This window comes from Eptatretus burgeri, chromosome 11 (assembly GCF_056783735.1).
Source record: "Eptatretus burgeri isolate ZD-2024b chromosome 11, Ebu_testis_v1, whole genome shotgun sequence".
NCBI lineage: Eukaryota > Metazoa > Chordata > Myxini > Myxiniformes > Myxinidae > Eptatretus > Eptatretus burgeri.
In genome coordinates this window covers 101,437,805-101,463,647 of record NC_140971.1, presented here as the reverse complement: position 1 = coordinate 101,463,647, position 25,843 = coordinate 101,437,805, and the positions used below count along the sequence as shown (strand labels likewise).

Below are 25,843 nucleotides of genomic sequence, written 5' to 3'. Positions count from 1 at the left end.
TGTAGTATAATTAATAGGCTGCCGCTCAATGATTTAAATCATAACCGCATGCGCCAGAGCAGCGCATCGCTGCATCCACTTTCCGCAAGTACTCCAGGGGCCTCTGTCTGGCCACCCCCAGATAGATGCCTGGCCCATCCCCATCTTCTTGAGATGCTGATCAACCAGCTGCAACCACGAGGCACATGGTCGGCCCATTGGCTTCCTCCACTCACGAGACTCCCTCGCTGAGAGAATCTGGTGAGCAGGAACAGCGTCAGGAAAACGAGCTACATGTCCATATAACCGCAGCTGTTGCTCACGGACTATGCAAGTAGCAAATCTCATTTGCATCTTTTTTTTTTTTTTTTTTTTTTTTTTTTTTTTTTTTTTTTGTATACCTTGGTCGAGGCTCGTATGAGAGCTAACACACAACTCACAGCAAGGAGGCATGAGACAAGAGGGGCGGGAGTGGAAGGGACAAAACATTGGGGAACAGACACAGGTGAACTGTGGAAGGGAGAGGGATGGGGATGGGACGGGGAACATGGCGAGGGGAAGATGGACATTAAAGGGACTTTCAGGAAGGAAAGCAGGAGAATTGAAGGAAGTGGGCTTGGGTGGATTATCGGGGTAGAAAAGATCGAGGATTTGGATGGGGGAAGATAAGAGGTGGTGGTGAACAGCTGTTTTGAAAGCCTGGAGGGAAGAATGGGAAAGAATAGAGTGAGGAAGTTTATTCCAAAGGCGGGAAAAAAGAGGAATGAAAGAGTGAAGATGAGCAGTGATTCGTGATTTTGGTAGTTTTACCAGAAGGGGGTTGTTGGCGGACCTTGAGCGCCCTGTGGAAATGTGGTTGGGACAAATCACAGAGAGAGCAGGGGGGCAAGGCTGGAGAGGAGTCGGTAGAAGACAGAAAGACCACCGACCAACCTGCGGTGATTGAGTGAGAGGCCCAAAGACTCAGCTTCATTGCGGGAGATGCCAATGATCTTAAAAGCCCTGGTTTCGACAGCGTGAAGTCGAGAAAGGTGGGAGGCAGGAGCACCAGCCCAGAGGGGAGAGCAGTACTCCATCAGGCTACGGACAAAAGCTTTGTAAGTGGTCAGGAGCTCAAGAGGGCCAAGGAAGGACTTTGCACGACGGAGGATTCCCAGTCGGCGACTGGCTTTTGAGGCAAGGTTGGAAATGTGACTTTCCCAGGAAAGGTCATGGCAGATAGTGAGACCCAGAAACTTGAAAGAAAAGACTTCTTCCAGAGGATTGTTGAGAAAGTGGATGGGGGGGTTTTGTAAACGGTCCTTTCGAAGAGACATAGTGAGAGTGTGAGATTTGTCTGGATTGAAAGACATGTTCCACGTGTTGGACCAGTTTGTGATTTTATCCAGATCTGCAGTGAGCGAAGAAAAAAGTGTGATTTTATCTCCAAAAAAAAAATCTCTCGAAGCAACCGCTCATTGGACACAAAGTCTGACGAGCGAGAGCCAAGGATTCTCCGAAGAGACCTGGAACCAAAGGAATTAAGTCTCCGTCTCAGATCCTGGGTCAGAGTCCAAGTTTCACATCCGGAAAGCAAGACGAGAAGCACCAATAACCTGAAGACTCAGACTGTCGTCATCTTGCACAGGTACCGACAGCGTCAAACCCCATGATCCAGTGAATCCATGACTCCCCAGGCCCGACCCAGACATCTATTGATGTCTGGCTCACAGCCAGCAGAGACATGAATATCACTGCCAAGGTAAGTGAATCTCTCTGAAACCTCAACATCCTCACCACAAACAGGTACAGACAAGATGGCAGCATCCAAGATGTCATTGAAAGCCTGGATCTTAGTTTTTACCCAGGAAACCCGTAATCCCAGCAGCTCAGACTCCTCATTCAGCATCTCGAGGGCCCCCAAAAGGATATCCAGTCTCCACAAAGATGACTGCATCATCTACGAAATCAAGGTCAGAGACCTTGACATTCCCAAATGATGCACCGTAGCTTGATCTCTCCAACGTCCTCCCCACAATCCACTCCATACAAGGAGGGGTGGGGGAGAAAGGGAGATTGATCCAGATTTTATTTTGAAATAATCAGAATCATGGCAATTTAACACAGGTGGAGGCCAATTAACTTGGTGTGTGATTTTGAAGGTGATTGGCTACACCTGAGTTAATTTACAATTCCTATTATGAGGGCGGTGGATACTTATCCAACCAAGATATTCTGGTCTTGTATTTTCAATTAATTATCTGAAATTTGTAGAATTTGTTTTTCACTTGGAAGTTGTGGGTTATGATGTGTAAATAAAGGTGGAAAAAAACCATCTGATTTAATGCAATATAATTACAGGCTGTAAGACAACAAAAGGGGAAATTTTTTAAAAGGGGTGTAAACTTTTTATAGGCACTGTATGTGTTCTCTGAACTATGTTGTCACAATAAGGAAGTACTGTATGTAGTTTTGAAAAATGGTGAATGTTACATAAATGACTTCTTCATGTCATAATTGTGAGAGGACAGAGCAAAACTGTCAAACAACTGGAGCAAGTAAGGGCACCATGACAAAACATTCTTGAATTACTCTGAAAACTTGTATATATTTAGTTGACCCCTCCTGTACCTTGCCTCCTGTTGATGAACAGTTGTTATGTAACTGCTGGGGAGTTAAGCTGCAGTCAATCCCTTTTCGATGCAGAATGAGCCCAACATCATCTCCAGGCCCGTTATCAGTCTAGAATGAACAAACATTATTATTGAAAAAGAAAACAATTTTTTATATACAATTGAGATTCATCAAGGTTTGGTTTGTTGCATAAAAAACATTTTCATGAATTGAAGAGCAAGCTTACATTACGTTAAGCAAATTGGACATCAACAAAAGAATTGTGCAGATGTCTATGTTTAACCATTTCCATAACAATGGTGAAATGACCTTTTTATGTACCTTTTTTTTAGACCATAACCCTTCGTTCAGATTCTTGAATGGCAGAATAAATGGTATAACTTTGCTTTGCCATTGCCTTTTACTGTTCCTGCCAATATCACGCATATCCCAACATGTGGTTGTGATGCAGCTTACAGCATGGCAGAGGACTTCGAAATCACGACTTTGCAATGCAATAGCAAACAGACTATGGACATATGAAAGCATTCTGAAAAGGAATGCCTCCTACTCTTTTTCTCCAAAACAGGTTTTTTTCTCCCACGGTGAGGCTGAGTCTCTGGGCCTCTCACTCTCTCACCGCAGGCAGGTTGGTGGTCTGTCTTCTACCGTCTCCTCTCTGTCTGCGATTTGTCCCCACCATATTTTCGCAGGAAGCTCAAGGTCCGCCAACAACCCCCTTCTGATAAAACTACAAAAATCATGAATCACTTCTCACCTTCACTCTTTCATTCCTCTTTTTTCCTGCCTTTGGAATAAACTTCCACACTCTCTTCAATCCCATCCTTCCCTCCAGGCCTTCAAAACAGCAATTCACCACCACCTCTTATCGTCCCCCATCTAAATCCTCGATCTTTTCTACCCCCGTTAATCCACCCAAGCTCATCTTCTTCAAATTCCCTGTTTTCCTTCCTGAAAGTCCCTGTTATGTCCATCTTGTATACCCCATGTTCCCCGCCCCATCCCTCTCCCTTCCACAGATCTCCTAATGACTCTGTTCCCCACTGTTTTGGCCTTCCCTCTCCCACCCCTCTTGTCTCATGCCCCCCTTGCTGTGCATTGTGTGTTAGCTCTCATACGAGCCTCGACAAGGTATACAAAAAACAAAAAAAAGGTGAAGATATTCAAATGAAATGAAGATAGGAACTAACATCAATCTTTATTTCATCATTGTGCAAATTAATTTCTCAACATAAACACCAATGCGGTCCACAAACTTCTGCCAACATTCAAGTAATTTTGTGATGGCATCACTATGGAATTGTGCATCCTGTTGAATTAGCCAGTGCTTCACAGCGGTGCTTCACTTCACACCTTGAAATTATTGTCGGAATAAAAATGTTCTCCATGAAGATGTTTCTTGAGTTTGGGGAAGAGATGAAAATCTGACGGAGCCAATTCAGGGCTTGTGATCCTTTGTGGTGGTGCTCCATTGACCATGTCTTACTCTCAGGATTGCAATCGTGCACCTGACTCTCATCTCCAGTCAGTCATCCCAACTCTCATCTCCAGCACTTCAAAGCATTCACAATGCCATGTTGTCATCTACCATCTTGACTAATGCAGCACTAAGACATCTAATGTCACAGTCATGAAACTTCTCACCCAGTGATGGGAAGAACTAACATGCAGACTGCACTTTGTCTCATTCAAATAGCTTTACCTGTTTTGGAGAAAAAGAACAGGAGGCATGCCTTTTCAACAAGCCGTCGAAGTTGTACTTTGCTCCAAATGCTTTGTACTCCAAAGTTGTACTACCATTAAATAAAAGCTTCACACATGTTCTTACTTGAGGACTGAAGACAAACAAAAATAATCAATCCAAATTAAAATCCAAACTTGCGTTCCCAAAATAATGAAGTTTATTGCAAGTTTGCTTCATGCAGTCCTTATGCTGAGTCTGGCTCATATGTGTCGAAGATGCGCAAACTCTTCCTCCGGCCTTAAATGATTGTTACCCCACGCTTAAAAAAAAAAACACAGGAGATATTGTAATCTTGGTCTCTGTCTGTCCATACCTATCCGTTCCACTATCTCTGACTAAACAGTGTAGAAATTCTGACCCAGTGGAGATGGATGTGCCAAATATTATATGGTGCAGACTCTTGTGTTCCTCACAATGGAGACAAAACAACATTGGAGGATGCATAAAATATGTTACGATTTTTTGGATTTGACCCCCGGTTCTTACTTTGGGTGGGAAGTGTGGTGGAACTCCTTGCCATCTTTGAACTATTCTTTATATTGGAAGTGTGGGGATTTCCAATGGTGTTCCATAGACTTTGCTCAAAGTTTAAAATTGCATTCTTCTTATTAAGTTCGCTTCACAGAGTGGTATTTATTTTTATTTTTGTATACAAAGTCAAGGCTTGTGGAAGAGCGAGAACACTGAACGGAAAAGGACGCAACAGAGCAAAAGGAATAGCAGAAATAGTGGGGAAACACCAACAGCAGGGTTAAAGGACAAAAGGAGACTTGGACAAATAAGAGAAGTGGGGAGGAATGAGAGAGGGTTTGGGGAGGATGCACAAGGTGGAAAAGATCATGGTTTTGGATGGGGAATGATCTGAGGTGGTGGTGAATAGATGTCTTGAAGACCTGGAGAGAACAATGAGATTGATGAGAATGTGGAACTTAATTGCACAGGTGGGGAAAAAAAGTGGAAAGAATAAGTGGAAGTGACCAGTGATTCTGGAGTATTCATCTTGACAATAATCCACGACCACTCCTTGTATAAAAATAAAATGAAATTATAGTCTATGTGAAAGCCGAGGAGAGTGAAAATGACAACGTACCAAACTTTGTAGTGTTCTGATGTTCACGAGGTGGATATCACATGGCAGAGGTTGAGAGAGGAGGTGGACGGAAGGGCGAAGAGATAGAGAGGCCCGATTGCTCATTGTTGAGATCAGCACGATGGGAGGGTGGTTTAAGGAATCCGAGGTTATATGGCCCAGTGGAGATGGATAGGCCAAATATGGTTCAGACACCTGCGTTCCTCACAATGGAAAGAAAGTTTAGATTTATATCATTGAAAAAAAAACAAAACAAACAAACAGGTGACGATGATATAATTAAAGGAGAGAAATAGTCTGGATAAAATTAGAAGCAATCTACATATTCTCTCTCTATCACTCTCTTCCCTACACTTCCTCTTCCCTTTCCTTCCCCAACCCCATCCCTCACAATATCTCATACCTGCTTTTTCATTTACTTTTATTTATATTTTACCAACCACTTTTTCTTTTTCTCCACACCCTTATCACTTAAAAAATAAAAATTCACTTACCAAATTTACCACCCACCCCCTCCAAGGAGAATAATATATGGACAATGAACCCTTTGTTCATGGAACAACTTATAAAAATAACCCCACACAAAGAATTCTGATAAGAAAGGTGAAGAGAAAGAGGGCATCAACTACCAACAACAACTATGAGCACGTCACATCCGGTTGTTCGCATGTGGCTGTATAAGCTCCTCGGCCAGAACAAGGAAAGTGTTTTTGTGTGTTTTGCGTATTTTGTTCTCATGATTTGTGTCAGGGCTGTGGAAATTTATTTATAAATGAAAGAAGCAGGGGAGGCCTCGTGTTAAGTTTAGTGTTTAAGTCAGTTGAGGCCTTGGGAGTATGGGGATGCAAAAAGGGTATAAATAGAGACTGAAGGAAAAAAGAAGATGGAAGAGGAGTTCATAAAATGTGATAGTTGCTCAATGTGGGCCACATCGAGAATAGGGGAAGTATAGGGTTCTTACTGTTGTAGGAAGTGTGAGGAAATAGCCCACTTGAGGATAGCTATTACGAGGTTGAAGGAACGGATAGATAATTTGCAGAAGGTAGCAGAATGTGAGAAATTTGTACATAATAGTTGGTTACAGTTGTGGAGTGAGGTTGCTGAGGATATTGGAAGTGGTGACGGTGCAGCGGGGACAGGTGGCGGTGATGGCGCAGCGGGGGCAGGTGGCGGTAACAGCGCAGCGGGGGCAGGCAGAGGTGATGGCGCAGCAGGGGCAGGCAGTGGTGATGGCGCAGCGGAAGCAGGCGGTGGTGACCGCGCAGCGGGGGCAGGTGGTGGTGATGGCGCAGCAGGGGCAGGCGGCGGTGATAGCGCAGGCAGTGGTGACAGTGCAGCAGGGGCAGGCGGTGGTGACGGTGCAGCGGGGGCAGGCGGTGGTGACGGCGCAGTGGGGGCAGGGGGTGGTGACGGCGCAGCGGGGGCAGGTGGAGGTGACGGTGCAGCGGGGGCAGGTGGAGGTGACGGTGCAGCGGGGGCAGGTGGTGGTGACGGTGCAGCGGGGGCAGGCGGTGGTGACGGCGCAGCGGGGGCAGGTGGTGGTGACGGAACAGCAATAAAAATGAGGTCTGGGAGACAGTTTTCAGAGGTGATGAGATGATCATGTCTACAATCCTTCCTGCAGAATGAAGAATCGACATATTTAGAGTTCTATGCAGTTTTGAAGGAGCAGGAGTTAGGGACATTGAAGGAAGGGCAAATGATATTGTATCGGGTCATGGCAGGAAGAAGTTGGTTGTGGTACACCGAGGTTTGAATGATTCAGGGAAAATTTACTCAGAGGTTTTGAAAAATAGATACAGGATATTGGGTAAGTGCCTGAAAGCAAAGTATTGAAGTAATGTTTTGTGGGATTCTCCCAAGATTAGGAAACAATATAGAAATTATGAGCAGTGCAATATATGCCAACCAATGGCTGGAAGAATGGTTTGCGAAGGAAGGTTTTACATTTAAGAAGCAGTGGGAATCATTGAGGGGACAAAGAGAGTGTTTCTGAAATGATAGCCGTATGTTAAAGCACGAGTCACCTCCTGTCGGGATGTAAAAAACTCATGTCAGAGCAGCTGTACGAACAGAGGTACAACAAGGTATGTAGAGTAATCCACTGGAACATCTACAGAAATTTCAATATCCCAGTTCCACAAAACTCATGGAAACATGAACCAAAAACAATGATTAAACACACATGTTAAATAGAAAGAGGGCAGTAAGGTTTGCAGTGGGAATTGAGGAAGGAATTCAGGATTTTTTAGGACAGTGGAGGGTGGGGAAGCTATTAAGGAAGGAACTGATGATCTTCTTGTGATGAGTAAGGCCAGGAAAGAAAATATAATTTCAGGAAGGGGAAAGTTAAACATATTCTATTCCAATGCCAGAAGTTCAAATAATAAGATGGAAGAGCTTGAAGCCAAAGTAGATAGCGAGGAGTACGATATAGTTGCAGTGAGTGATACATGGTTTAAGGACGAGAGTAACTGGAGGACAGGATTAGAAGGCTACAAGGTGTATCGGTGTGATCGGAAGGAGAGAATAGTAGGAGGAGTAGCAATCTGGGTAAAGGACAGCATTGCATCAAGAGAAAGGGGTGACATTAAGGAAGGAATAAATGTTGAGGATTTTGTATAGGTAGAGATTGTAAAAACAGTAAGATACTGGTAGGATGCTTTTATAAGGCTCTGGGTGGGAAGGAATAGGAGGAATGAGGAGTACATGAAGAATTCAAAAGGGCATGCGGTAAGGGAAGAGTATTGATTGTGGGGGATTTTAACTTGCCAGGGATAGATTAGATCCAGGATCAGGGAAAGGGCAGAGCAGATGAGGATTTCCGAGTTTTAGTCCAGGATTGCTTTTTAATGAAGTTTGTAGATAAATCCACAAGGGGGAGTGCAGCGTTAGACCTCCTTTTAAGTAACGATCCCAATATGGTGGAGGAGGTGGAGGTCGGGGAGCATTTCGGAGCAAGTGACCATAACATTGTGTGTGCAAAGATTCTGTTAAGGGTTAGAGTTCAGGATAGTAGGGTAAGGCTATTAGATTTCAGGAAGGCAAACCTTGAGGGTATGAGAAGAGAATTGGATGATAGAGATTGGGAAACTCTAACAACAGGACAATCAGCATCAGAGAAATGGGAAACCTTAAAGGACCAAACGTGTAGAGTGCAGAGTAAGTATATTCCAATGAGGTGTAAAACTAGAAGCATAAATGGATCAGGGTGGTTGAGCAGTGAGATAAGGAACGCTATTAAGGAGAAGCAGAAGGCAATTATTAGGTTTAAAATAACAGGACTGGAGTTATATTTATATCACCATCGGAGTAAACAGATGCAAGTTAAGAAAATAACTCAGAAAGCCAACAGAGAGTATGTGAAGGACGTGGCTAAGAATATTAAACATAATACCAAGGCTTTCTTTCAGTATATCAGGGGAAAAAGAACACGTTAGGACCCAGTGTGGGCCCATTGGGGAATAGCACTCGGAGACTGGTTAGTGATGAAAGTGAGATGGCAGGCTTATTAAACAGGTATTTTTCTTCAACTTTTACACAAGAACAGTCAGGAGAATTGCCAATAGCTGAGAGTATCTATCGAGGAGGTGAGGAAGGGCTTTTACAGAAGATCCAGGTTGGAGTGTTGGAAGTAAAGGAACAGCTAGGCAATCGAAGAGTAGATAAGGCTCCGGGTCCAGATAATATGCACTCAAGAGTATTGCGGGAGGTGGCTGAGCAGGTAAGTGAGATATTAACGGATATTTTCAAAAGCTCACTGGAGTCAGGACAGGTACCGGAGGATTGGAGAGTGGCAAATATAACACCACTATGTAAGAAAGGATCCAGAGAAGAACTGGGAAACAATTGGGTGGTCGCTAGAGTACCCTTATTTTCACTTTTTTCATCTGTCTGTATGTTTGTATGTTGGGTAGTCGATCTAGTCAGGGAAAAAAAAAATTGAGATTTTTTTCTACCCTTATTATCAGTATTTCCGTCGACATCTTTGTCTGTCTGTCTGTCTGTCTGTCTGTCTGTCTGTTCGGTCCAGTGCTCCGTTAATACAATGGCGATTTCGATGAAACTTGGTTGGTAGGTTCATACCATGACCTAGTTGTGTGCAAATGAGAACCGTTGCTATGGACCCATCCGTTGCCGAGCAACGGACCTTTGAAATTTTTGAAAAATCCTAAAAAAATTAATTTTTTCGAAAATAAAAAATCGGGCCACGAGCGATGTGGGCAGTACATTCAGCCATATTGTCAAAAATTTCCAGCCGGATCCTATGAAAGCTGTCGGAGAAAGACTGAATGAACCCTGGTCGAAAACAATAAAAAAACGAAGTTCGTTATATCTCAGAGACTATGAGTCAGATATACATGAAACTGATATGGTAGGTTCATGATATGTCCTAGTTATGTGTGAGAAAGAACCGTTGCTATGGACCCCTCCGTTGCCTAGCAACAGCCGAAAAACCTCTAAATGTGGGGGTATTTTAACGAAAAAACAATCTGCAGCATTAACCCTTGAAGCTAGAATCATGAATTTTCTTGTGCTTAATCCTCAGTTCATTCCCCATCGAACGGGCCCATCGCGTCAGGTTCTATTGGGTAGTCGACTCCCCATGTCTGTCTACCGGCTTGTTTGTATGTTTGTATGTAATGGACAGCTCTGGAGGCCAGAGGAATCAACCAATTTTGATTAAACTTGACACGTAGTTGTATGCTTTTGACAGGTAGTTGTATACCAGGATCGAGTTGCATGCTTTTGAGCACCGGTGCTATGGTCACCACCGTTGCCCAGCAACGGGACTTTGAAATATTTCAAAAAACCTAAAAAATTAATTTTTTCGAAAATCTAAAATCGGCTTCCAGGCTTTTATGCACACTATAATCAACCTCTTTGTCAAAAATTTTCAGCCCGATCCGTCAAAAACTGTATGACTAGTATGCAATTATGTCGCGACCACCCATGTCGCCTACCGGCTTGTAGACCTGTTAGTTTAACTTCAGTTGTGGGGAAGGTGTTGGAGACATTAATTAAAGACCAGATGAGGAACCATTTAAACAAATCTATCTATAATTCCAGCAATGTGTGTGTGTGTGTGTGTGTGTGTGTGTGTGTGTGTGTGTGTGTGTGTGTGTGTGTGTGTGTGTGTGTGTGTGTGTGTGTGTGTCTGTATGTGTCTGTCTGTATGCAACCACAGTTTCTCGACGACCGCCGGTCCGATTGAAACTTGCCAGGAATATTGCCGGGCCCCGCAGATGTGCCTTTTCGAGGTTTGATATCAATCAGACGAGCGGTTCCCAAGTTACGGCCATTTATCTGTCGACCAATGACAAGACAGTGCTATGACATCACGAATGAGGTCACAATTAATGTTTATATATTTATTTATTTTTTTATAATTTTTTTTGCGCGATTGACGGTCCAATCTGATTGAAACTTGCCAGGAATATGGCTGGAGACCCGCGGACGTGCCTTTTCAAGGTTTGATATTAATCGGATAAGCGGTTCCCAAGTTACGGCCATTTATCTGTCAACCACTGACAAGACACAGTGCTATGACGTCACGAATGACGTCACAATTAATGTTTGTTTATTATTATTATTATTATTTTTTGCACGATTGACGTCACAATTCTTCTTCTTCTTCGTTTGGTATGATGTCACAATCGACGCTGGGGACCTGAGTATGTGCCTTTTCAAGGTTTGATATCGTTCTTCATCCATTTCAGCTGTTTCCCAAGTGTTTCCCAAGGTTTGAAGGCTGCTTTTTTTCCAAGGTTTAAATTATTTGTTCAAATTATGAATTAATCCCAATGTTTGAATTTTCCCAAGGGAAACAGCTGTTTCCCAAGGGTTTGAAAGCTGTTTTTTTCCCAAGGTTTGAATTAATTGTTGTGCTTGGTAGACATTTGTGAATACATTTAGAGAGAGAGGGGCGAGAGAGGAGGGGTGAGAGAGGAGGGGCGAGAGAGGTGGGCGAGAGAGGGGGCGAGAGAGGGGGCGAGAGAGGGGGGCGAGAGAGGGGGGCGAGCGAGAAGGCGAGAGACTCAGCTATGAGCAGAAGGGGACAGGGCTTTACACATGAGAAAGGAGGCAGTTACGAGGCTATAGACAAACAAAGTAAGTGCAGAAGAATTATAATTCAACAGAGTCGACAGTAATGGGACCATGGGCCATCGCCTGAGAGTAAAGAAGAGGAGAGTTAAGATGGTAGTAAGACAGGGGACTTTTACTCAGAGTTGTTAATGCATGGAATGGTCTCCCTGGAAAGTTAGTGGCAGCATAAACAGGAGATGAGTTTAAATTAGAATTAGATAGGTACCTGGAAGTTATGGAGATGGAGGGGTATAGGGATATTGATGAGACTTTTCGATAGTTTGAGCATTTGTGGGTGATTATGTGCATGTGTGTGGAGTGCTGTTGGGGGAGGGGGTACTCATCAAGGGGTATTGTGTGGTTGATGGTGTTTGTTTTTTACTCGAGCCCATGCCCCCTCCCCTGACAAGAAGGGGAAAAAATAAATAAAAACTTTTCCCAGAAAATAACTGCTTTTCTTCTTATGCTCCAATTGCTTCATCTGACCAAATGCTTGTTAAAGTGGACATCTCTATGGCTGTTATTAGAGAACCACCTCAACGCCGACAAGTCTGGCACTTCACTCAAGCCGACTGGTAGGGTCTTCAAAGAGCTATCAAACTTATAGACTGGTCTCCCATTTCTACTTTCTCCGACATCAATTCTTCCTGGGAATTCTTTCAAAGAAACTTGCTCTCTCTCATGCACAGACTTATCCCATCTCGTCTTCAGTTGTCCTACCCTTCCTCCCATCATGGTACACTGAAGCTTGTGGAGAGGCAGTCATCCTAAAACAACTTGCCTTCGCCTTATGGAAGGTAAATCTTACTGAAGGCATTCTCAGTTCCTTCCACAAAGCTCGGAACAAGTGTGTGTCTACCCTGGGGAGAGCCAGGAAACAACATTTCTCTCATCTCAAGTCTGAACTCTCAAATCTCTCCCTTCTCCAAATCCTGGTGGCACCATGTTAAGTCTGTTTCTGGTGTATGTTCCCCCTTCCTCCCTTCCCTAACCTCAAATGGCTGCACAGCTGACACTGCACGTGGAAATTCTGAATGCCTAAACTTTGTGTTTGCTTCGAAATCTTCTCTTCAGACAATCTTGTGTCTTCTTGTGTTAGCTTCAGACAAGGTATGAGGGAAAGGTCAAATTGAGCACAGTCTGTTGGAATAGAAAAAGAGTAGTGAGAAATGAGAACCACACGTGTAAAAGAGGAAGATGAAGCATTATAAGAAACCGTCATTATTATTAGTTATTGAGATTGCATATGATTAGGTAAATGAAAGGTTGAAGAAAAAATCATGAGGTGAATGGTGAATTTGGATCGGTAAACGCAGAGGGTAGAAACAGATCACATGATTACGGGAGAACCACGTGGTTACAGGAAGTGTAGAGTTAAAAGTGAATTTATTTATTTATTTTATTTTGAATAAGGATTGCGTAAAATTCGGAAACGGAGAGGTTGAAGTAAAATCGTAGAGGTGTATGGTGAATTTGGAGCGGTAAACGCAGAGTGAAGCTGATGGATCAATGAAAAGTACCAGGAAGAGGGTAGAGAGACACGTGGTTTCAGGAGGTGTATAGTTAGAAAGGATACTACGAAAAAAAATTTTTTTTTTGATGGATTTTTGAAGATTAGGTAAGATTAGGGAATGGATGGTTGTAGGAATAAATTGTGAGGGTAATGGTGAGAGTGGGTCAGCTCAAGTAGATGAAAGATGGTGTGCCAGCAGGAGAAGGAGGAAGAAGGAGGATCGGTATTCGTGGGTATGGAGGGAGAAAGGGTTGTTGTTTTTTTTGTTATTTTAAAAAATTTAAGACAAGAAACAGTGGGTGTCATTGGGAGGGATAGATGGGGGGCACCATTGGATATATTTTATGAGCAAAATTCATTTGGAAGTGGATCAACTTCGCCGATCAAGTGGAAGCAATGGGGAAAAAAAATTACACGTTCTCTTGCTTGTAGATTACGTTGTTCGATCAGCAGCCGGAAATGGTTTGGTGTGACGCGGTTGTCTTTGACACCCTGTCCGAGTCCTCGATTGTCATCCTGCATTAATCGTCGATCGAGCACCACCTCCAGCTGACCTGATGAAGCACAGAGGGTAAAAATAAGGGTAACAATGACAAAGGAATGCAAACTCGGTGAAAATGGTCCATTTGAAATATTCATCAAGTGTACTGCTGCTCTGAAAACTGATTAAACTGTATTATGTGAGTCTGAATTCCAATATCATTCATTGCTTATAAGTTGTCTTCAAGTATCTAAACATCTGATTATTAACATTCCAGTCAAATAGTGCAATCATCTGTAGTTTCAGAAGAATACAATGGAGAGAGACAAAGGTAGTTATCTTCATTGCACATAACAGTTGAATGACGAGTGACAGAAACAAAAAAAGGTTGCTTAAGGGTCAATGATATTGCTAAGTTAATGTCTTATTTTACAAGTGGATGTTCAAACTCGGTGAAATGAATGTTAAAAGAGTGAGTGAGCGAGTTTTATTCACCAGTCAGAATGTTTATATGACATTCATACATTCATTGATCATATCATAAACAATCAATCTATGCAAAAAATTGGTCCATTTATTCTTCTTCGAGAAATAGAGGAAAATTGATAAAATAATGTGCAGTTTTATTCTATCCAAAATAAGTGTGATGTTCTCTTACATTGAAGCATAAAGCAGGTGATTTTAAAACTATTTCAATAACTTAAAGCATAATGCAGGATGAGGGGTCACCGCATCCACCCGAAATTTGTGTGCAGGTTGGTGGTTTAAGAAAAACGCATCATTCCAAATCATCCCTCCAAAATTTGGACGAGCAGCGCCGATGACAGTTTGGGTTTTATCTCGTAGCACCTGAGCACACCGATTCCCGATTGTCCTCGGCTACGGATTTAATTGTCCAATTAACTAAAGGCCCACACAACCCCTCAAAGGCCACAAAACCACCTTGTTGATGATTCTCATAACAAGGTGGTTTATTTACCAAAACTAAACGGAGCAGGGGAGAAGAGAAGGGAAGAGAAGAGGACGGCCGCAAGTGGTGAAGAAAACGGCAATAAATCAATAAATAATTGTCCCTCAAGCCCATGGTAATCAATCGGCTTATTTATTTAACCTTATCACATTCATACGGAAGAACACAAGACACAGTAGGAGGTTGACGAGACATATTTTAGAGAGACAGTGGAACCAGTCTACATAGCTGTGTGGAACCACAAAGAAGTGCACTGGACCACAAAGCAGAGCATGTTTTCCACATCGCAGCACGATGTTCCTTTCTTTAACGTCTCATGGGGACCGAATTCCCCATGACGCATGCCCATAGGTCTCTGTGGCATCACTCTATGATCACGTGGGGATGCTCATAATTTGCTGATCATAATGCTGTGCATGACGGAGGCCCTGATATAATCTTGCCGTGATTCTTCGCACAGTTTTGCCCATGCTTTGAGGAGAATGGAAAAACAAAAACATTGTTGATGGAAAATGTTGCAGAGTGTAGCATGGTTAAAAAGCCATGGAAGACCAAATTTCCAGGAGTTTTCCATGCCAAAAATGACATTTTCCAGGACTTTGAATACAAATGATTTATGTTACAAGTGACATTGGGATAAACCACAAGAATGAAAATGAAACCTTGTTTGTTTTATGTTTATTAGCCCCCGTTGAACTTCGCACAAAACGGGCTTATGGATTTGGTCTTGATTTTTGTGTCCGTCCGTGCATCCACAACCATACCTCGGATATGTATTGACTGGTTTTATTCGTACTTGGCACAAATACAACACATGATGGTTTCTATGTATGTATGTATGTATATATATATATATATATATATATATATATATATATATATATATATATATATATATATATATATATATATATATATATATATATATATATATATATATATATATATATATATATATATATATATATATATATATATATATATATATATAGTTACGGCTGTGGAAATTCGCAGAGCACCATATCGGTCTTTAGATGAGTTATGTCGATAAGTCTGTGTTCAGATAGATTTCCTCACTGATGTTTAACGGGCAATTATTCGTGTGCCGGGCTGTGATCTTTGAGTTAGCCGTTTTCTTTTGCTATCGTTATTTTGGACCAACCGCATTTCAACCACAACAACCACCTTCTCCACAACGCCAACCGCATTTTAACCACAACAACCGCCTCCTCCACGACGCCAACCACAACCACTTTCTCCACAGCGCCAACCACAGCCACCATCTCCTAAACCGCATCTCCCCCAATACCCAACAACGAACAACATCGCTTCAACTTCGGCTCCGCGGGCGCCGCCATCTTTGCGCCAGCCATGGCGAGATCGCTGCAAACAAACGCGGGGGTTTCCTCGTTGCCAGCGATGGTGATTTCTACCACGTCCGCTCTCCCTTGTTGGCGCCAGTGTCGATGATCTCTACCACGTCCGCTCGCCCCAAGCTTCGCCTCGGAATTCGGATCAGGTGGTTGAGAGGGGCGGAGCCAGTGGGGGTCAGAGGTTAAAGAGTGGAGATCAAACCTCACCTCACGAACCCTATAACAAAGCGCGCAGAGCGCCAAGTGAGTCGAGTCGGTCGGGGTTTGGAGTGGTCTGAAGAGCAAAGTTCGAATCCAGTGGAGGGCAGTGGAGGTATGGGTTCGCCGAGGAGACAGAGCTGGGAACACAGCCAGGCCAGCCGTGCCATGCAGAACAGCGCGTTCGTGTGTGGGACGTGGGGAGAACCGGAGAGAGGTCGCCAGCCAGCATCGAACGGTCCGAGGTGATCGGGCTTCGGAACAGTCCGAGCAGCGCTGAGGGACGACGGGCTCTTAAAGAGAGCATCAACTCTGAAAGAGCAAAAGACCCATTCGTTCCTCTGAGGCGTTGCCGGCTGGGCCCGAATCACCAGGCCGTCAGACGAGGCCTGGGCCGGACTGCGGTCACGACTGCTGCCGTGAGGATGGGACGTCGCAGGTCGCCCCAGCGAGGCACCACGAAGGTGACGCTAACCAGCCCGGCCTCGCCGAACTTCTGCGGTCATCACAGCTCCGTGAAATAAAGACCCAAGAGGTCCAGTCTCTCCCTCGTCTTTCCTGGGGTTTTTCTTTGTTTCTTTTGAATGAACGTTGTGGCGCCATGTCTTTAGGTGGAACTGTATAAGTGTATATAATTAATAGAACGGTGGTAGTTCTTTTTCTTGCTCGCGTCTTGTCCCTACCCCCCATTCATTACGTGCTTGTACAGTGTATTGCTTTTGATTGCCTCACCTGATTACGTGCATGCCTGCATACGTGCCATTGCAGATAAATGTGCTTGTGTGAATGTTAACCCTTTCGTTGCGTCCTCTTCCCTTAATTGAGCTGCCGTTCTGCGTTCGGAATATAGTTGGTTTTTAAATAGCCGATAGTAGAATCGGGTCCAACGGGGCCTCGCGATAATACCCCGCTCGGTTATCCCAAAACGAAGCGAGCTGCTTAAGCGGCTCGTTTCCAAGAGGCCCCATTGAGGTACAGTCTCTCGGTAGTCTGCGCACGCGATTAATTAGGTATATCGACAATTCGGCGATTGACCCTGTAGCGGGTAGAATGTTGACGAGGCTGTGGTGTGCTCAAAACACACCCGTAGCGGGATTTCGGCATTTGATCCGGAAAGTGGCGACTAGATTGTCCGTTCGGTGGGTGAGAGTGACCGCCATTGGCTAAAAGTGATCGTCCGCATGCCGGCGGGTGGAAATCTACAACACTGGTGCCAGCGAGCGGGAAACAAACTATCCCGTCTCCAAACGAAATTAACGGAACCGGATCAAGGGTGTGCGAGGCGACCCACCGGTTCCATTAAATTACGAGCGTATAAATTGTTCCGATACGCAGAATGGCGGTTCAAGGCGAACAGTGGCAGGAGGGATTCGGAATGGATTTAGAAATAGTAGAATCCATGGCTCAGGACGAAATCCCCGTGCAGGACATTCCTATGCAGGTTGAACATCCCCCACAAACGAACCCAGAGTCTGAAATGGGCGCAACGGCGGAGGCCGTGGTGTATGACACCCCCCCCTTCCCTCCTCCGTCAAAATCCCTTTCCACTCCCCGGCATATCCGCGCCTGATAATGACGAAGCGACTGCCACAGGGCCACCTGACACGAGCCAGCTATTGGTCATTTTACAAGCGATAAACTAAATGGGAAACAAAATGGATACGAATGCATGCAAAATGGAAAATAGAATGGATGAAAATATGCAAACACTGCGGGGTGAGATGCAGCGCGAGGGGCGATGCCTGCAGGCGGGCATAATGGCAATTGCGTGCGACGAAACTCTGACGACGGAGCACAAAATGGTGGCGCCATGTGCTGGAGCGAGCGAGCTGAGGGAGAGTGCGGATTGTGTCGGCCCTGCAGTGGAGGACAAAATAATACGGGAGACGTGTAAGACGAGACTCGTGCAGGTGACAGAGAAAGTGACGGTGACACAGAGGGAAAAATTAAATGGGGTGACTGCGACGTGCACGAGACACGTAGAAACGAGGGAGATAATGAACGAGGTGACGGAATGGACAGAGATACGAAGGGAGACGCAGGAATTAACTGAAATGATAACAGAGACACGGGAGATAGAGGGTGAATTGGACGGGGTGAAAGACGAGCACACAAATAAATGTGCTTGTGTGAATGTTAACCCGTTCGTTGCGTCCTCTTCCCTTAATTGAGCTGCCGTTCTGCATTCGGAATATAGTTGGTTTTTAAATAGCCGATAATAGAATCGGGTCCAACGGGGCCTCGCGATAATACCCCGCTCGGTTATCCCAAAACGAAGTGAGCTGCTTAAGCGGCTCGTTTCAAAGCGGCCCCGCTGAGGTACAGTCTCTCGGTAGTCTGCCCGCGAGATTAATTAGGTATATCGACAATTCGGCAATTGACCCTGTAGCGCGGGTAGAATGTTGACTAGGTTGTGGTGTGCTCAAAACACACCCGTAGTGGGATTTCGGCGTTTGATCCGGAAAGCTGCGACTAGATTGTCCGTTCGGTGGGCGAGAGCGACCGCCATTGGCTAAAAGCGGTCGTCCGCACGCCGGCGTGCGGAATTCGACAACAACATATATATATATATATATATATATATATATATATATATATATATATATATATATATATATATATATATATATATATATATATACAGATATATATATATATATATATATATATACATACAAATACATATATATATATATATATATATATATATATATACATATATATATATATATACATACATATATATATATATATATATATACATACATATACATATATATAAATATACATATATATACATACATATATATATATATAAATATACATACATATACATACATATATATAAATATACATATATATACATACATATATATAAATATACATATATATACATACATATGTATATATATATATATATATATATATATATATATAGATATATATACATACATATACATACATTACATATATATACATACATATATATATATATATATATATATAAATATACATATATATATATATATATATATATATACATACATATATACATACATATACATACATATATATATATATATATATATATATATATATATATATATACATACATATATACATATATATATATATATATATATATACATACATATACATACATACATATACATACATACATATACATATATATATATATATATATATACATACATATACATACATACATATACATATATATTGTTGTGGTTACCAAATTCGCAAACCACCATTCAGGTCCCTTAGGTGAGGTATCTCGGTAAGTGCATGTGTAGTTAGGCCCAAACCCGTTGTCTAGTGGGAATACATGTCATTTATGCGAGCTGCGACTCTTCAGGATAGCCGTTTTTCTTTTACTATCTTTATTTTGGACCACCCGCCATGATTACCACCACAACCACAACATCAACCACCAACCACAACGCCGCTTCACCACAACCGCCACGACCTTCACGTCACACCTCGCAACCGTAGCATCGCCACCGTTCTTGCCCCGCTGTGGGTGCCGGTGTTGGACTCGTGCAGGGCGCACGTTGAACAGCGTGTACAAAATCACGGATTTTGTGCTTCAAAAACGGATCAAAAACGACACACGCCCACTTTTTGCTGTCCAATCGGTGAGCGAGGGGCGATTTGGCCCCGCCTCCAGAACGATCGATATATGCAAATTTGTGGATCAAAAAGCCTTCACGCCCACTTTTTCTCGGGCCAATGGGGAGCGAGGTGAAAGGTCAAAGGGAGGGGGTCAAAGGCGAAGCTACGGGGGGATAAAAGGACGGTGTTCGTCAGTCAGCAGAACGAGAAGGAGTCGGAACGGAGGGGACGAGTGTGGAAGTCTGGAGCCCGAAGCCTGCAGTAGCTGGAGAAGCTGAAGAGAGTCGAACGAGGGGAGCCCAAAGAAGAGTCCAGGGTGGAGAGTCCAGAGGCGGAGAGGCGGCAGCGGCGAAGGCAGACGAGGGGGTGCTCGCGTCGGTGCCAGGAGCTGCACGCCCGAGGGAGGCCGGCAGCGCGACCTGGCCGAGGTGGAGACGCACACCAGGGATAATAAAGATCCTCTATACCCCGAGCATCAGCAACCCCCTCCTGTTTCCCCCCGCGCTGAGATAGTGCGACCAAGGGGGCCCCTTTTTCCCACCCCCTGCCAGGAACTGTCCGCGAGGCCCGCGGAGTGCGGCGCCATGGCCGCTCCGCGTCTCATCACCAGACGGGTAGGCGCGACCCGGTCTCGGCCTCAGGCCCGCCTCATTCTTGAGGGTATTTCTTTTCCTTGGTTTTGGGTATGTGTTGTCGGCGCCGTCTGTGAAGTAGAATTGTATAAGTGTTGCCGTGTGCTCGGTAGTCGGTATTAGCTCTGCATTGTTTTCGCTTTTACATTTGCTTTTTGTGTAAATGGAATTGTGTTTTCTTTTTTTTGTGTGCTTTTGGTGGAATTGTATTTGTGTGCTTCCCGTGTGCCGCGAATAAATGTGCTTTATTGTTGAACTGTTCTCCCGCTTCGCTTCGTCTTTTCCTCTATTGAATCCCCATCTTGCTTCACGTAAAGGGTTGGTAGTGGGCTGAATACGCCCGATAATTAATCAAACCGTCGAGGTCGACGATAACACCGCTCGGTTATCCCGATAGTACGGAACGGGTCGCTTAAGTGGCCCGTGTCCGAAGTCGACCTGCGGCGAGGTGCGATCGCCCGGTCTACCCTCCGCGTGGGTACTTAGGTAGGTCGAATTTGGCGAGCAACCCTATCCCACGCGGGGGCTGATTGGCTCGATCGCGGTGAGACCGAAAGGTCCACCCGTGACTGGTTCCCGGCGTTAGTCCGAGAGGGTCACGACTGGATTGTCCGTCCGGTGGGCGACGTGCCGCGATTCGAGTTACGTGGCCGTCGCACGCCGGCGGGCGCGAAAACCGCAACACTGGTGTCAGGAGTGGGATACAAATTCATCGCCCTCCTCGCGGCACTGGTATTGGAGAGCGGGACAACAGGCTCTCCTGTCTCCAATTAAATTCACGGGAATCGGTCCAGGGGTGAGAGAAGCGACCCCCGATTCCCTCCAAATTACGAGCGAGTTAAATTAACCCTTCACGAGAAGCAAGATGGCGTCTCAAGGCGATCGGGAGCCGGGGGTATTAGAAATGTATATGTGTAGTAATGTAGAATCCATGGTCCAGGATGGAATCCCCGAGCAGGAAATGTTGATTGTGCAGGAACACGGACTCGCCCAACTGAACCCAGGGCCCGAGGTGGGTGCGGCAGCGGCCGCGGTGTATGACACCTCCCCCCCCCTCTCCACCAAGACCCTCCCCCAACCCCTGCCGAAACGGCTCACTTGAGTGCATCCGACATGGCCCAGCTATTCACCATGCTGGCACAAATGAATGCGGAAATGAAAGGCATGAACGAAAAGATGGATACAAATACAAATGAAGTGAAAACGACGATGGATGCGAATACACAGCAAATGAGGGAAGAGATGAAAAAGTTCCGGGGTGAGACGCAGAACATGGGCCGATGCCTGCAGGCGGGCATGAAGGCCGTGACAAAGGAAATAATAGTTGAGACAAGGGAGGTAAAGGGTGAAGAGTTGGGAGAGACACGGGAGATAGAAAAAATAGAGGAAAGACTACACGAGGAAGACGGGGTAAGTGACGCACACACACACACGGAGGTAGTGGAGGATAATGGGGGTGAGCTGGCGGACTGGGTGGAGGACCAGTGCGAGCAGCTGGATGGCCTCCTCCAGGAACGAGGGGAGGGAGTCTGCCCCCTTGAGGCGGATCACGACCAGGTGAGTTCGGTCGTGCTTCGCGAGGTTGAGGGGAGGAGTGCTGTGGACGGGTGCACGGAGAGCTTGGGGGTATAGAGGCCCCGGAGACCCTTGTGGGGACACGAATGCCCAGTGTGGTTGTCCCTGTGTGTGTGGTGCAAGGTGTGAGTGCGTCCCCGTGTGTGGAAGCGACCCCGTGTGTGAGTGGTGTGGTGGCGATGGTGCTGGAGTGCGTGCTTCCCAGCACGCCGTGTTTGGATGAGGCACCGTGTGTGGATGAGGAACCGTGTGTGGAAGAGGCCGTGTGTGTGAGTGAAACGGCCAGTATGAGTGAGGAACCGCGGGTGAGTGCCCCCGCGTGTGTGGATGAGGCACCGCGGTTAAGTGCCCCCGCGTGTATGAGTGAGGCACGGTGTGTGGATGAGGCACCGTTGAGTGCCCTCGCGTGTGTGGGTGAGGAACCGCGGGTGAGTGCCCCCGCGCGAGTGAATGGAGCACCACGTGTGAGTAGTATGGTTTGTGTGAGTAGTGAGGCACGCGTGAGTGAACGGCCGAGTGCAAGGGAGACCGTGTGTGTGAGAGAGCAGTATGTAAGGGAGATGTCGGTTGGCATGCGGGAGCACGCAGCCGCGTCTCCCCGTGTGAATGTGATGGAGTGGACTGTGTGCGTCGTAACACGCAGGTATGCGTGTGTTGAATGGAGACGGAGACGGCGACATGGGAGGAAAGAAAGCCGAGTAGCGGCTGTAGTTGTTTCGGGGACCGTGCCGGGTTCACCCAGCAGTGAGCACGCGGTTCGTGCTGTGCAACGCACGAGACCACCACGTGCTCGCTTGCGAGAGTGAAGTCCCGGTCCGGAAACGCACGCGGTGGATTTGCCGATCCCGCGGACGGACAAAGTTTAGGCAGGTAAACGGATTTGGACCGGACGGGTTCTCCACGCGATCGTGTGTGTTCAGCTCCAACGGGCAAAGCACATGTGTTCGCGTGGGGAACCCCTCGAGACGTGGAGCTTGTGTTTTTTTTTATGCGCACGGTGACGCCATGGCTGCACGTGGGGTTGGAATCCGGCAGGAGGGGTATCTCTGCCGGATGGTACCGTCCAAGGAGGGACGAGGAACACGTGCAGCTGCATGACGTCACGGGCAGGTGCATAGTGCGCGAGCTCTGAGTTGCCGCGCTGGCGCTGCGCATGTAAAGAAAAAAAAAAAAAGGGAAGAACAAGCCTCACTTTCGGGTACACAGGATTCCTGGGCAAGGGGTGGAAGACCCCCTTGACCTGGGCACAGGATGGAAACTAGTTAGGGGGAAGGGTTAGCTTAGTTAGACCGACTTCATGGGGCAGGGGTAAGTCCTCATGGAGTCCGTGGAATGGATTAGTTAGAGGGATTGTAGCCAGATTTAGGTTGGGAAATAAAATGGGACATTTGAGGACAGTGACAGACTTGTGGATGTGTAGAGGGGACGTAGCTTAGCTACGTAGTGTTAAAAGGAACGTGCTACTAGTTTAAGGGACGACGTGGGAGCACGAGTTAGTTAGGGGATGTAGTTAGAAGGATGGCAGAGTTCAGTGGTGTGTGTGTTGAAGAGTTGAGAGGTGAGTACATGGTGAGTGAGTGAGGCCAGCGGGTCTGTGTGTGTGGAGTGAGTGGGGAATGCATGGTGCGATGAGTGATTGGGGGGAGGAGTGACTCCCGCCCAAGGGACCCCGGGGTCAGAGTAAAGTGAGTTAGCTGGGTTAGTCAAATTGAAAAATGGAGGTCGTTTTGTGGTTGGTGGGAAAGTAGGCTCGAGACCCATTTGGAGGGGTGCAGGAGCCCTGTTGACGGGCTTGGGAGCGTGGCTGCGAAAGGTGAGTATCGCTGAGTGGGTACCCCGGGCACCAGGCTAGTCGGCCGCGGTAGGCCAAGGGCCCATGGGGGGCCGGGATAGCGTAGTGGGCACGGGTGCGCCTGCTTGGTGCGGGGGCCCGGGGCGCCATTAGCCGCGTGGGCAGTGTTGTGGGCACGGGTGACCCTCGGAAAGGGGCCCGGGAGGCCGGCCTGCCACGTGTGCGTTTCAGGGAGGTGCCATGGGGGCACTCCCCGGTGTTAGGGAGCTGGTAGGCTCGGAGGCAGTGTAGTGCCCGGGGGTGCCATAGCGGGAGATTCGGCAGAGGGTCGTGCCTGCCAAAGGGAGCCACGTGTCCCAGCCAGGAGACCGTGTGAGGGCACGGAGAGAAAATTGGGGGCGAGGCCCGAAATTGTAAGGACACCAACACAGGCGACGGGAATCTGGGTTGTTAGAACCAATAGTTTAAGCGAGAGGCGCTTGTTGAAAGCCCCGGGGTAGTTTAACAGTTAAATGGTTAGGGTAGATTAGGAGATGTACCCCTCCGCACCATCCATCCCCTCGCTGTCGTTGTGGGCCGCTGGACCCACTTGGTGTTAAGATCGCCGAACTCTGGGGAGGCCATTCTGAGGCTTCGTTGGGCCTCGACACAGGACGTTAGCTCTCCCTTGTTCCCCTCTGGGAAGGGAACGTAGGGGTTGGGAGTAGGCTAGGTGACAGAATAGGTTAGCCGAACAAGGACGATAAAGGGGGTTAGGGGACGATTTATAGTGGGGGAGTAAAAAAAAAAAAAAAAAAAAAAAAATTAAGTTGGGGCTAAATTGGGGTTTGACAAATTAAGGGAGTGGGTATGTACAGTGACAGGCAAAGGCGATAGGTTGGGAGGGAGACAGGTAGGTAGGTCCAAGCCTGCCTTCCAAGTGGCCAGCACCACCGCACTCCCTCCACCAACCTCCACTGAACGGCAAAGGCTAGCCAACTCCATCGGCTGGCCGTGTTTTTCTTCGAGGCGGAGGCCGGCCAACTTCATCGGCAGCTGTTATTTTGCTGCAAGGTCTGTGCCGGCTGGATCGTCTGCAGCTGCTGTGCTGCAAGGCCTGTGCCGGCCCACTTCATCTGCTGGCTGTTTTTCTTCAAGGCCTGTGCCGGCCAGTTCATCTGCCGGCTGTGTTTGCCTACAGCGGCCTTCTTCTGCGGGCTGTGTTTGCCTGCTGCCTTTGCCATGCCATGCCCACTGCCCCTGTTCACCAGCCCCCGTTCAATTTTTGCTTTGCCCCCCCCTGTTCATTTCCATGTGTGCCAGGATCAAGGCAACAGTTTGCAAGCTGCGAGAACTGCCCTGTTGGCAGCTACAACACGGGCCTGCAGTGGCAGCCCGTGCACCGTGTTTTGCGTCCATCCATTCATCCATTCATTCGTTGTGCTCATTGCGTGTGCCACTTGAGCTGGCACGGAGACTGTGTTTGTGCAGCCCATGCACCGTTGTGGTTCACTGCGTTCAGTTCAAAAGGGAAGGCCTTGGACTGCGCGTGAGCAGCCAGCCACGTTCCCTGTCACCTGCATTGTTTTGAGCCAGAGACTGCATGCGGGCAGCCTGGCTCCCTGCTAACTGTTTTCTTTTGCAGAGTTCAGTGATCCTGGGCCATGGTTTAGTGTAAAATTTGTAAGTTAAGGTAAGATGTACTGTAAATATGAGTGCGCCCCCGGCATGTCTGTCTAGCGCCGGCAATTTTATTTAAGTCGTCCGTGTGAGTGAGTTTGTTTAGGTAGTTACGCAGCCCTCAGGTTATTTATTTTGGGGACACGAATACCATGAATGTCGCACTCAGGGATCCGTAGGTAAAATGTACTAGGGGAAAACTACACATGATGGCACACGAAAATTTGACGACTCGGGACGAGTCTATAAAAAGGGGAGGGGGTAGTGTTGTGGTTACCAAATTCGCAAACCACCATTCAGGTCCCTTAGGTGAGGTATCTCGGTAAGTGCATGTGTAGTTAGGCCCAAACCCGTTGTCTCGTGGGAATACATGTCATTTATGCGAGCTGCGACTCTTCAGGATAGCCGTTTTTCTTTTACTATCTTTATTTTGGACCACCCGCCATGATTACCACCACAACCACAACATCAACCACCAACCACAACGCCGCTTCACCACAACCG

At 46.3% G+C, this 25,843-nt stretch overlaps 1 protein-coding gene across 5 annotated transcripts in view; it reads right to left on the bottom strand.

Moving 5' to 3' along the window:
- The window catches only part of LOC147017777 (alpha-mannosidase 2x-like), a 272,410-nt gene that overhangs the window by 9,906 nt on the left and 236,661 nt on the right, over window positions 1-25,843 (bottom strand). For 4 of the 5 annotated variants that reach the window (XM_085847681.1, XM_085847683.1, XM_085847682.1 and 1 more), the window contains 3 exons: window positions 13,441-13,580; window positions 5,427-5,621; window positions 2,590-2,700 (listed from right to left, as the gene is read on the bottom strand). In XM_085847681.1, coding sequence (XP_085703807.1) covers window positions 2,590-2,700; window positions 5,427-5,621; window positions 13,441-13,580 — 446 coding nt within the window. Of the gene's footprint in view, window positions 1-2,589; window positions 2,701-5,426; window positions 5,622-13,440; window positions 13,581-25,843 lie in introns of those variants that run through there. The other variant, XM_085847685.1, reaches the window with a different exon arrangement.